The following is a 12,845-nucleotide window of genomic DNA, read 5'->3' as shown; positions in this document are numbered from 1 at the left end:
GTCTATCTCAGACAATTTTGCTAAATTAGGAATCTATGAAGACAAGTGAGAGATTTATGTTGGTTTTTCTGATGTGTTTAGTCCATTTAGCATTTCCAATACTGGATTAAAAGGTAGCAAATACTCAGCTGTAAGAAGTATTACTGTATACCTCTATAGGCTTGAATATTCTGGAGTGAAACAGGAGTGCCTTCATATAATACATAAGTCAATGAAGCTTCAGAAGGAAAGAGCGCTCACTCACCTACATATCTCTCATAAAACAGAATTAAAAGTACATGTGGCCACTGTTCGAGGTAATGAAAACCCCTTTTCAGTGGACAGCACCAGCCCTTCTACATGTATCATCTACACACATTCCTTGTTCGAGTCAAGAAGCCGAATGTTTTGACCACCTGAGCAAGCATATTTCCCTGCCAACTTGTCTGCGGTATCTTTTCCCTGAAATCTCATTACGACCACTGATGCTGGGTGGAAAAACAGAAAAAAAGACATACAGCGAAGACAGCGAATGAAAAGGAGAGTTTTCTTCTTACCAAACCATGCTTGTTGATCTCCTTGAACTTCAATCGCTAGGCCAAAATCTGCAAGCTTCACTGCTGCACCTTTTGATTTGCTAGCTAATAGCAAGTTTTCAGGCTTTTATTTACAGAAAGAGGGAAAGAAATACACTCCGATTAGATGGCAAACCTATGCGTTTTAGAACATTTTTATTTCCTTTCTGCAGCTTTGTCATCTGTATAATTCTCAAGAGGAAATGAAGACCACTCCAAAAATATTAATTGCCTGGAGAGAAGCTGGATTGTCAGGTTTTTATTCGGATTACTTTTTTTTAGCATATTGCACTTGTCAGTACTGAGAACGGAGGGTCAGATTTGCTAAAACTATAGATGTTGTTAACTTTGACTAGATCATCTAGGCATCACATTTGTCCCACTGGTCCATGCTCAATACCGAATTTCAAGCATCTTTAATTTAAGATAATTTGACGATGAAATTGCATAAATTTAAAGGAGGATATTACAAGATTCATCAAATCTGGCAGATCATTTTAGTGCATCTTTGGTGCCCATCCAACTTCGTCTCCACCTTTTGGATGTTTTACCTTAGCCTTAACCATTTAGGCACAGCTTATGGCCCACTTTTTTAAAGCTTTGTCAAAGTGACTACCAAGGAATCAAAATTTGTGTGTCTAAAGTGGCTTGCATCAGCATTTGAAGGCAAAATAATAGCGGATTTGCCCTATTTAGCTTAGTAAATTTCCTACCGTATCAATGACACATAGGCTATTAAATGACAAACTCCTCGGCACTTATTCATTAAGACTGGCATTTCATACACCAGTGTTCATGAGGGATGGCATGAATTATATGTGCCTAATTCATTAGGAGACGCACGCCACTTAATGAATTCAGCACACGTTACTAGTGGCGTTCCAAGTCCAAGACTAACACTTCTGGTGCAAGATACTCTGTTCTTTTTAGTGCATTTGTTGGTCAGGGCTTGACACCTACTGTCTCCTCACCGACTCCGCTCATTTTTGCAGAACAAACCAAAATAGGCATGAAAAAATGGTTATGTACAAAAATTTGCCATCATTCGATGAGGTTTTACACCAGAATTCTGCTGTACATACTATGATGAATTGGGGCTCTAGTTCTTAGCCATATATCCACCTCTTTTTTAATGTATTTAGTACATGCCCTTTACAAATAATATTTGTCAAGGTATTTACTGAAATAATTTAAATAAGTATTTCCGTTTTATTCAAGGGTAACATACTCTTCCAGAATATTAAAATTCTATTTTTAATACTGATTAATAATGCATTAAAAATGCTTCCAAAAAGCGCTTTTACCAGGGCGCCAAAAGTCGTAGTGTGCTCAGGGGTCTAAGCAATAAAAGGAGTCCGTGCTTCCATTACCTCTGCCACCCAACTGCACACAATTAATGGATAGTGACCAACTGATTCCTATACAGTAGGTTTAGGAGGCTGAAACAGTAGATAAGAAAAAAAAACCAAGCAGACAAACAAAACAACTATTTTCCATCCCCAAATTGAAGAAATGAAAAAAAAAATTATTCTGGAAACCAGGTGCCCAAGAAAAATACACAATTGGGTACAAGATGAAAAATGCGGGAAGTGTCAAGAACAACAGCCCTGCTCTGGATAATGAGACAATTACTGCCGGTCTGTAGTTTTTATTACTTATTTCTATTTTATATTTGGACAGATAAATGTGTAATTCAACGACCAATGATTGGATTAATACTTCCATTCCTTCAAGCCGGTAGCACACTAATTTAGCTTCTGCGTTGTGTTCGCAGCATTCTATCATCACTTAACACCTTTTGATCTGAATGGAAATTAATAATTTGCTTTATTACTAACTGACCGAGGACCAACGATTAGGCCAAATTGTGGGCTAATTTAAATACCGCTTTTTCAAACAAGGGAAGGAGGAGATTTTTTACTACCACTACAGCAATTACGGCAATTAGTTGAACCAATGGTTGAAGAAGGAACAGAAAGCGTTAGGAACGGCTGCAGTGAATGCACAGAGGGTTTTTTCTCTCCAATGCTATTTATGTCTTGGCTGACATTCTATTTTTATACTGGAAAATTACACGTGGCATTAGGCTCCAGAAACAAATATGCATTATCGGATTTATCCCCAAATCACGGAATGAAATGAAGAACCACAATGCCTTCTACGTGAGCTCTCTGCATAACGTGGCCCGTATCTAGGAATGCACTAATATATCCCATCAACCTGCATTTATTATGTTCAAACAATATTTGTGCATGGATATATTTTAAAGGGGAGCGCTAATATTTCCCATCAGGTACAGGCCTGAAAATGGGGCTCAGAATATTTCACTTTTATGTGATTCAATCTATTTCCTGCATTATTATTTTAAGAAAAAAACAAACAATATTTTGCCCCTGCAAACATTCCTTTTCTCTCACCCTTCACCATAGCATTCACTGCCCTGTTGCACCAACCTGTGTTGGGCATTGGAACTGGAAATAAGGGGATCTGGTGATAACAAGTGACATATTCTTTGTCATTGCCAGACGAAATATTACAGGTATTTCTACATCCAGGGACCACCAGAAACAATATGGTGGGCTTTTTGAAAAATGACAAAAATACCTGATGACAAATTTGTTAACATGACAGCAGATTTTAAATATGGGATCCAGTTTTGGGCTCTACATTTCAAAAAGGATATTGGGAAGTTAACTGGTGAATGCTTCTTATAAGGTATGAAAAGCTAGAGGTTTTAACCTAGTAGGGTATGTGTTGGACCAGTGGGACAAATGGTTAGAATATTTTTGAAATTCTGCATTCCTGATGGAGCTATTATATTTGTATACATTGTGGAGGGAAGTTTTCTCTAGAACTTCTGCTGTACAATGGTGGGGTCTCATTGTTTCCATTTAGAAGCAACGAGGAATGTTCTGGCTAATAGAATATGGATAGTAATAGGTCTGATTGTCTTGAAAAGTTCATCAAGGTCAAAGACAGTACAGCAAGATGTGGCGACATATGGCACCCTTCTTATTCTTATAATTCCACTTTTCTTTCCCATAATGTTAATCCACTGCTACAATATATTACCATATCTACTAGCGATAGGGAATGTATAACTGGTGAAGAAAGGTTGAGCTTGATGGCCCTTTATAACTACTTTAACTACATAAAGATTGGGGCACGTTTCCGGGTTAATCTACAGCATATATCACACGGAGGATATGGAATGTGGTATAACTGGCAAAATACCCAACGTTATAAGAAGCAGAAAAAAGCTTTCATCTATTGTATGGACAGTCAACCACATCATTAGGAAATAAATATATTTTGATCATAAAATGATCCAGCTCCAGGAAAAACCGTCTTGCCGGTGGCTTGTTGTGATGCCTTTTCAGTAAGACTTCTCGGAAGACCTCAACATTTAGCTCAGATGATATAAAAATTCAATTAGAATATGTGAAAAGAAAAATAGCCCACAATACAATGTGATTGTCTGAAATCGTGGCTGAATTTGGACGCTGTAGATTGATTATCTGTACTTATGATTTACGACTATGGCTCCAAATATCAAGGGAGTCGATAATCCGTTTTATCACACAACGCCGTTGTTTCTGCTTCGTCTTTTCTCCGACAGATGCTGGTGGTGTCCTGTTTGCATGCCCCCACAAATCTAAATTACGGCTCTTTATAGTTCACTTTTTCTTTTGTATTGTACTTTATTATGATTTCTATCTTGTCTAATAATTATATTTTATGGAATACTTGGGGTTTCATACCATTCTTGATGCACTGGATTAATATGTTTTTCAGCTCCTCAGCATTCAGGACTTAAGTTAATGTTTCCCTTTATTTTGATAATTCTTGCACAACATTTTTGTTCCACGTTTCCAGTTGTACTTTTGTTTCTTACAAAAAACACCTAAAAAACTGAACCAGTTTCTTGTTGATGTAAGCAATTATAACTATACATAAACTTTGGGTTTTCCCCACTCTCAGTATAGAAATGTATTAAATTTGGTATGTAGCCAATTTCTACTACAATATCATAGCAAGACACTAATGTTTTCCCATTAGTATAATTGCACAAATTAGCATATGTCTACTAATACCAAATGGCTGCAAAGGCGACAGTTCTCTTGGATAAGTATATATATTTAGAACGTTTGAAGATTATTTGTGCATCACTACTTGGAATGTTGCAATCATTATATACTAAAATTATTCTAAATTTGTATTAGCTGTACCCATCTGTGGTCTGATAAATTCTTCATAATTAAATTACATTGTAAAGCCCATGAAAATCCCAACGGATTAACATAAGGCCAGTTCTTCACACATGGCTAGCCCAATTAAAAACGATTTACAAATAACACTACATACATAATACAGAAATTCATACAGAAAACAATTTTATAAGGAAAAAAAAGACTGATATCCAAAACATTCTCTGCCAGCAGCAACATAAGGCAATTCATGCAAGATTATAGCCAGACAGCAGCATACGCAACCTCTCTTCTGAAGAAGCGACTTACCTTTAGATCTCGATGGACAACACCCATCTGATGGCAGTGAAGTACAGCCTCCAGGATCTGCTGAATGCAATGACTGCATGCAAACACCAGGAGGTGTGAGTTAGTTCCAAGCTTACACCCACTGTCTGTATACCGTCAGGAAGACTGGGTCAGAACTTACAACCAGGAACTGGTAGAGAATGCCGAATTGCGGCAAACTGCTATTTATATATGGTATGTGTAGCAACTTTACTTTTTATGTACTTTTTAAAACAAAACTTTTTCACGTAATTAGATTACATAATCCTATAAAAAAAGAGTTTACAGTATTAAAACAGCCAATCGAGAATTTGTTATAAATTCTAACCAGTCGACTTTGTAAGTTGAACCCAATATCTGAGGACAGAAGTGGGGTGAAATCTGCAGACTGCATAAACCATCATGGCAAGACCAAACCTCTGTACACCTGGACATCTACTGACAAGTCAACTTCTGACCACAGCCACATGTCAGCCATGATGCATATGAAGCGTGCAGGCACCATGCATTTCATTATAAGTCAGTAGTCATCAAGAAAGGTACACGTCAGCCAATTTTCACCTTTGCGACAGTACGAAGTCACTAGGAAGCATCATATACTGACCTTTAGGTCTCTGTGAACTATGCCATTAAGATGACAATGATTTACACTTTCTAGAATCTGCTGTATACAATGACTGTGAAAATACAAGGGTACAATGGAAGGGAAAACAATTTAAAGGCAAATCGTTACACAGTGAACAAACAGAAAACACCACACAGACATAGACGTTAGCAGGTATCAGTCGGAAGGCCAAATCTAGACGGAACGTTAGGAGCAACAACACTGTAAATACGGGGGACATGAAAACGTACTTATTATTTGTACATGGAATTAAACAAGGGAAAGAAACCGGGACATTCATATTCCATGTTACAGGAGCTGAAAATAATATGTACATTTTCAAAACAGCAGTGATTTCCTTTCCATATAGAAATATTCCTTATCACAGTGAGCACAAGTGCTGAACACAGTAGGGTTATGGAAACGTGAATTCTAATCAAAATGGAAAGAAACTAAAAAAGGTAAAACAAAATACACAACTTATGTCAGGAGATAAGAAAAAATACAAAAGGGGAAAACTATAAATTGTAGCAAACGGAGGCCCAAAAATAATGTAATGTTGGTCAATGCCGTTAACCCGCAGATATGGGGTTGATCTGCAAGTCAACGGTCAGGCCGCTGTGCAGAAAGTGCGGCTCCTGAGAGAAAACTTACTTATTTCTCTGGGAGAATCACATCAGGCTCTGACGCATTGCAGGCAATCCAAGTGCCGAAGCTGTGTCAGCACGCCTGGATGACTGAAAGCACCTTTGTATCGCAATTATCCCTATATTTGCAGATTAATAGCATTACTATAATATGTTTCCATTAAAGTGCTTGCCCAATACTTTTCATCAATTGCTCGCTTCTGCCCATTTTTCTAAATATTCCCTTACCATGCCCCATTCCCGAGGGTCATCGCTGACGTTGCATTTGAGCCAGGAAGGAGAAACCATAGAATGGAACGTCATAGGAAGCCAGAGAAAAGCTCAGAACCACATAATCGCTATCTGCACAGGGTGATCAGCGAGAGGAAATTAGTGTATTTAGAAAAACTTTCCAGAGGCTAAACACTGAAAAGTAGTGGACAACCCTTTTTCTAATAAATTAGAAAGAGAACCTGTAGACAGAGTTTGCTCTAAATTTGTTCCCTCTCCGGAGTATTCGGTTTGTTTTTTACTTGCCAGAGATATGGGACTTTTTATTTAGTGCCAGTTTCTACAGTCTTTACCAAGGGGGCGTCCCTTCACAGGGTAATTATGCAAAGTAGCCTAAAGAACAATCCCTGAAAATTGTTTGAACAACTCCCAATTGACTTTTGTCCTGGTGACAAGACTTCTTTAAAACAAGTGTGAGGACGGTCTCATGATTGGGGCTAAGGCTGATGAAGGCTTCTGGCCCACAATGGCTTCCCTAGGCCATTTAAATAAGTGAATATTTATTAGCTTTAATGTGAACTACATACTGAAGAGAAAAAGAAGACATTTTATAAATACTTTTCCTTTTTGCTCTTCGCTTCTATGCTGGGTCCCCATGGTTACAGACAAATAACTACCTCTGAAGTTTGAGCCTGTTATTTTTTTCCCTCATTCTCTCTACATTACAAATTATATGACAGTGAGAAGATAAGATTACAGAAATTTTTTTTTCTTGCTCCTTGTAAAAAAAACTTCGGGTGTCAATTTAAAGTCTGATGAAATAAAAAGCTTTTACTTGGTTACCAAATATAAAATAATTAAGCTTACTAGTATATCTTATGAATGGATGGCCACATTTCAGTCACCTATTGAGGTTGTAGAGCTGTGACAGCCAAATGCTCCTTCCCTGTGTCAGTAAGATGTATGAAGGGGCCTGGCTCAATTCACCAGCTAAGCCAGTCCCCAAATCTTTCACGGTTACTTCATAGATTAATAACGGGACTGATTTAGCAAATGAAGTGAAACAGTCAGCCAACCCCCTTCACTGACAAAAGAAGAGGGTGGGGGTGGGGAGGATCTCACTTGTATTGAAGCAAATATTGACATTGCTATGTCAGGCAATCCCTGCAGCCACTCATCCCGAGTATGTTCTCTCATTTCCTCCAGGTGTATGTGATTCAAATAAAGGCAGGGAACGTGAAGCCAGTGCAGATTTGCCCATATCATGCAATCCCCAGGAGTTCCACTAAGGCAAACTGTGTGGGCTAATAACTGCGTCTTGCCTATTCTAGTTGCACACCGATAGATGGCACACTATTCCCCAGGATGGGAGAACTGTTCATTTTATCATTCTTTTTCTCAATATAGAAATGAATTAACATGACATATCAGATAAATATAGCAATGCAATATAAGAAATGAAGCAATGTTCTGAAAGCTACTGAGGCCTGCGGTATGATTTCAGCACGCTCCACATTATTCTGATAGCAGAGGAGGGCCTGCCTAATACAGGAGCGGCTTGTGAATTAATAGCTCTGCTTTGTTTCTGGAAATAGGACAATAAATCTGTAGACACAAGTCAATATTTCTAATAACTATTTCTTTCAGAGATTGCCCCAGAACATTATTGGGTCAGCATGAGATTTTATATAAAAATCTGCATTCTAGAAAAAAAAAAACACCCAGCCAATAAATGTAATGAAAACCTTTTCTTCCAGCACCTTCTCCTACACATAGTAATTAAGGGGTCTCTTGGGTGAATGATTCAAATGTTAGGAAGGAGGACAGAAATAGCAGCTAATCCAATATTTATGGTAGATTGAATATTCACAATGCCCACCCATTGTCCCTCTATTTCTAGTCTGCATATTCCAAATGTTGTGACAATCAAGTACTCTTTTGTGATAAAAAAAATGGCCCTTTTTTATTATTTTTATTTTTTAAGATGAGGAAACGTATACAGATTATTTTGACTGTAATTATCAGCAGTTTACAGTGAAGGCGGACGATGTCTTCATATCAGAATTCTGGGCAGCAAACATGTATCGCTTATAATCATATTTATTTGTTATGTTTTTTTCAATGTGTTCATAAAAAATATTTTCTGTCTATGATTTTTTTGATAGCCTGTCCAGAAAAAATAAAAAGTCACATTAGCAACCCTGTTATAGAGAGTAGTGCGTGTCTGATCAGATAGGTGCTGCTGTTAGCTAAATAGAACGCAATGCAAGGTGATTTATTAGGCCAGGGTCACACTTGCGAGTGCAATGGGAGAAACTCGGGCAAGTCTCTCACCTCAATACCCGGCACTGCCGCCGCCACTTGGGACCGGAGTGTGTGGCTGCATAGAAATACAGGCAACCGCACGCTCCAGTCCGAGTGCTGGTGGCAGTGCCGGGTATTGAGGCGCGAGTTTCTCGCAAGTATGACCCCAACCATAGAGGGGCACTCTGCCTGGTGTATATCCTCAGACACAATTACTGCAGTAAGCACTTGTTCTGTAGTTGATTATTTTTTTCTAGCTGGAGTGGTGCTTCTGATCTGAGGTCCCTAACCCTAGTCTTATACTTACCCACCACCTTCTTCACCTTTTATTGGCACCGGTCCTGCAGCGCCATCTTGAGACCACAACTTCTGGCTGGAGATCAGAAGTAACGGTCACAAGCTCTCAGTGTAAGTCTATTAGAGCCAGAACGACGCTCTCACAGACTTGCAATGAACAGTGACCTCCAGCTTGCTTCAGTAAGTACTGGCGAGATCCTGCAGGTCACAAACTTCAGGAGACCCATGGGAGTGGTGCTGATATGAGTTGAAGATGACAGCGGGTAAGTATAAGAGAAGGTGCAGGGACCTGAGATTACAAGCACTACTCCAGCGCTGCAATAAAAAAAAAAAATGCTGGAATGGTGCTTTCCACCTATTTCTTATATATTTTCGTAGCACACTTGGGCTATAACAAATATATAACAACTACTCATCTGCTGATCCTCAATTCCGCTGGCCATGGTTCCCCGCAGGTCTCCTTTCCTTTTCTTCAGGCGTTGTTGGTGTGTGTCTGCAGCAGCCAGTCAGGGGAAGTCAACCAGCGGGCCTGAGGATCAGCAGCTGAGTAGGTGCTTATTATTTTCTTTGCGCCCTTGGGCCATACCTAGATGGACAACCCCTTTAATAATATATGTGGATAATTCTGTATGGTAAGAGCAATCCTGTGAATCTAGTTAAGGTACCTTCACACTAAGCGACGCTGCAGCGATATCGACAACGATGCCGATCGCTGCAGCGTCGCTGTGTGGTCGCTGGAGAGCTGTCACACAGACCGCTCTCCAGCGACCAACGATGCCGAGGTCCCCGGGTAACCAGGGTAAACATCGGGTTACTAAGCGCAGCCCTGCGCTTAGTAACCTGATATTTACCCTGGTTACCATTGTAAAACATTGCTGGCATCGTTGCTTTTGCTGTCAAACACGACGATACACGCCGATCTGACGACCAAATAAAGTTCTGAACTTTCAGCAATGACCAGCGATATCACAGCGGGATCCTGATCGCTGCTGCGTGTCAAACACAACGATATCGCTATCCAGGACGCTGCAACATCACGGATCGCTATCGTTATCGTTGCAAAGTCGTGTAGTGTGAAGGTACCTTTACTGTGTGCGCACTACTATCTGGCCTACATGGTGTAAATACTAGGTGGTCTTAGTGTGGGTACAAGTGGGAACAATAATTTAGAACAATTCATTAGTGTCTAGGTAGTAAGTTTCTGTAACAAGTCATTGAACAAGATAAAATAAGGGGCTGAAGTGCAGCAGGAAATCTTACCGCATCGTCGTATGCGAGTTAGGTTATGAAATTGTAGATTTATACCATGATTTTAGCAATTAATTCACCTAAGAATATGGTCTAGGTTGCATATAAGCAAGGACTTGAAGGATATCGACTAGAGATGTGAAAAGTAGTGATGAGCGAATATACTCATTACTCGAGATCTCTCGAGCACGCTCGGGGGTCCTCCGAGTATTTTTTAGTGCTTGGAGATTTAGTTTTTATTGCCAGATTCCCTGGCAACCCCCACATGTACTTATGCTGGCTATCAGATGTAAATCATTCAGCTGCGGCAAGAAAAACAATCTCCGAGCACTAAAAAATACTCGGAGGACCCCCGAGCGTGCTCGAGAAATCTCGAGTAACGAGTATGTTCGATTATCACTAGTGAAAAGCGATTTGCAGGACTCAGTCCATAAGCCAAGAAAGAAATCTGTGGCCAATGGATGGGAACCTTGAAAACTGCCTCCTGCCAGACGGCATCCTTGGCTCTTTTTGATTGACTAGCCTGGTTGTGTGTAATAATGACATGACACCAGGTTGGCTAGTCAAAAGAAGAGCAGCGGATGTTCTCAGGTTATTTACGTGGCTGATGCACCCAGACCTGCAAATCAATTTGTACCAACTCTAATATGGACATCTTCAAGGGCATATTTTTATATAAATGTATTGCTTTTTGGCTAAACAAAAAAGATTATAAATGGGTTTCATTATATTTTTTTTAACTCTTTGGCTCCTGCAGCCTTTGTGCTCCACCCTCCGTAGCATATACTGCATAATTTTGATGTGGTCATAAATCAGCTTGGAAGAGATCAAGAGAAAAAGGAGAACAGCTACAAACTCCGCTGTCAGATCGAGCTCACTGACAAGCTCACAGTTATCTCACTCTGCAGGTAGCAATAGACAGCGCAACACAGAGGCTAGAGAAGGTAAACGCTGCAAAATGTTTACTGAAACCCAATTGTAAAAAATAATTTTACCCTAGACAAACAGACTTTTAGGTAAAAAAAATGTCCTTGAAGATGGCCATATCCTTGAAGATCTAAATACAAAAATCCCCAAACAGCATTAACACAGTGAGTGGAAAACTGCATTGGAAATAAGGAAGAAATGCATGCGCTAAGGAAATGTGCTGGGAAAATACAAAAGAATGCAGGCAATGGGAATAAAGGTGCGTTCCATACTGAAGAAATATGATGATACAATGGGGAGAGTCACAGACACCAGTGCACGGTCTAAGCTAATTTAACCTCATTAAAGGGGTTGTCTCATATTCGTAACAGCTGGTTGCCCAAGTTACCAGCCACCTCTGCAGCTTATCAAAGGTGGCCAGCTTCGTAGGTAAGAAGTGAGCCGTTAGCATGCTGTTTGCTGTGCATCGCTGCACCTGGCGAGCCTCAGTGCCCCTGTGCTTCTCGGATTCTACAGTTGCAAGGCGGCTGCCTCTGCTAGTAACATTGGGGACAGCGGCTTAGTTATGCCACAAATCCTGTTAATCTTAAGGAGTGCAATGTCACTAGGCATGTAAGAATCAAGGAGGGAGAGAAGAGTGCTTCTGAAGAACAAACTTGATACAACCCCTTTAATATGGCGTTCAGCCTGAATGAATATTTTTCGATTATTTACACACACAAAATGTAAGGTCTTTAAACCAGTATCTCCGTCTTCTGCTTCCAAACCGATGTTGGGTGCGAAGACTAGGCACATAATGAATCATTGTCACATCAATGACCTGAAATTCCCTTTCCTTTTCCAGCTCTTCTCTAAGTTATCAATTAGGACATCATTGAACTTAATGGCTGAGAGAAATAAATATATGAACACAGAGATCTGATATCACAGGAAAGAACTAGATCACCAGGCTAGTAAAATCTTTGATGGATATAAAAGGCATTGTCGCAAAAGGTGGTCTCATATACCATACATCATTATATAAAGTGCGGAACATGTAAGACAACAGAAGTATCGGGGTGTTCAACTCGCTCATTGTACAGACGAGCAGTATATAGGCCTTATGCCTACTGTATCCTAGAAGGATTTTGCCATAAATAATGGAAAATGTCTGAACTAAAGTTTGTCAGCCTGAAATAACAAAGATTGCGGGGGGTTGGATAACTGTGTGATATTCAGTCTATTAAAGACAATGAGTCATTAGAAAATAACCTATTGTTTAATTCAGCTTTTCATGTTAAGTGTATGTCCTCTTCCAGGCTCTGGGGAGGATGTTGCCTAGAAGATAACTCTGCCTCCAGAGCTTATTATAAATGAATGGGTCATTACCAGTGTGAGACAAGTAACCAACACAGAACAGGAGAAGTTATCTTTGTCTGTTTGCAAACACTTGGAAGCTGAGGCAGGGAGGAACCTGCAGATGTGTCAGGTATAATCACACACAGCTCTGCACTGAGATCAGGAGCACAGAGCGGCCATT

The 12,845-nt window shown here is 39.8% G+C and overlaps 1 protein-coding gene across 19 annotated transcripts in view; it reads right to left on the bottom strand.

The window, feature by feature from the left end:
• Nucleotides 1-12,845, bottom strand: part of CAMK2D (calcium/calmodulin dependent protein kinase II delta) — a 286,387-nt gene that overhangs the window by 88,088 nt on the left and 185,454 nt on the right. For 11 of the 19 annotated variants that reach the window (XM_077278762.1, XM_077278706.1, XM_077278716.1 and 8 more), the window contains exons 6-7: nt 5,694-5,766; nt 537-639 (exon numbers count right to left, since the gene is read on the bottom strand). In XM_077278762.1, the coding sequence (XP_077134877.1) occupies nt 537-639; nt 5,694-5,766 (176 nt within the window). Of the gene's footprint in view, nt 1-536; nt 640-5,071; nt 5,145-5,693; nt 5,767-12,845 lie in introns of all 19 variants that reach the window. The other 8 variants (XM_077278711.1, XM_077278790.1, XM_077278734.1 and 5 more) reach the window with 1 other exon arrangement.

Source organism: Ranitomeya variabilis, chromosome 1, assembly GCF_051348905.1.
Source record: "Ranitomeya variabilis isolate aRanVar5 chromosome 1, aRanVar5.hap1, whole genome shotgun sequence".
Classification (NCBI taxonomy): domain Eukaryota; kingdom Metazoa; phylum Chordata; class Amphibia; order Anura; family Dendrobatidae; genus Ranitomeya; species Ranitomeya variabilis.
This window is presented reverse-complemented; position numbering and strand designations above follow the sequence as displayed.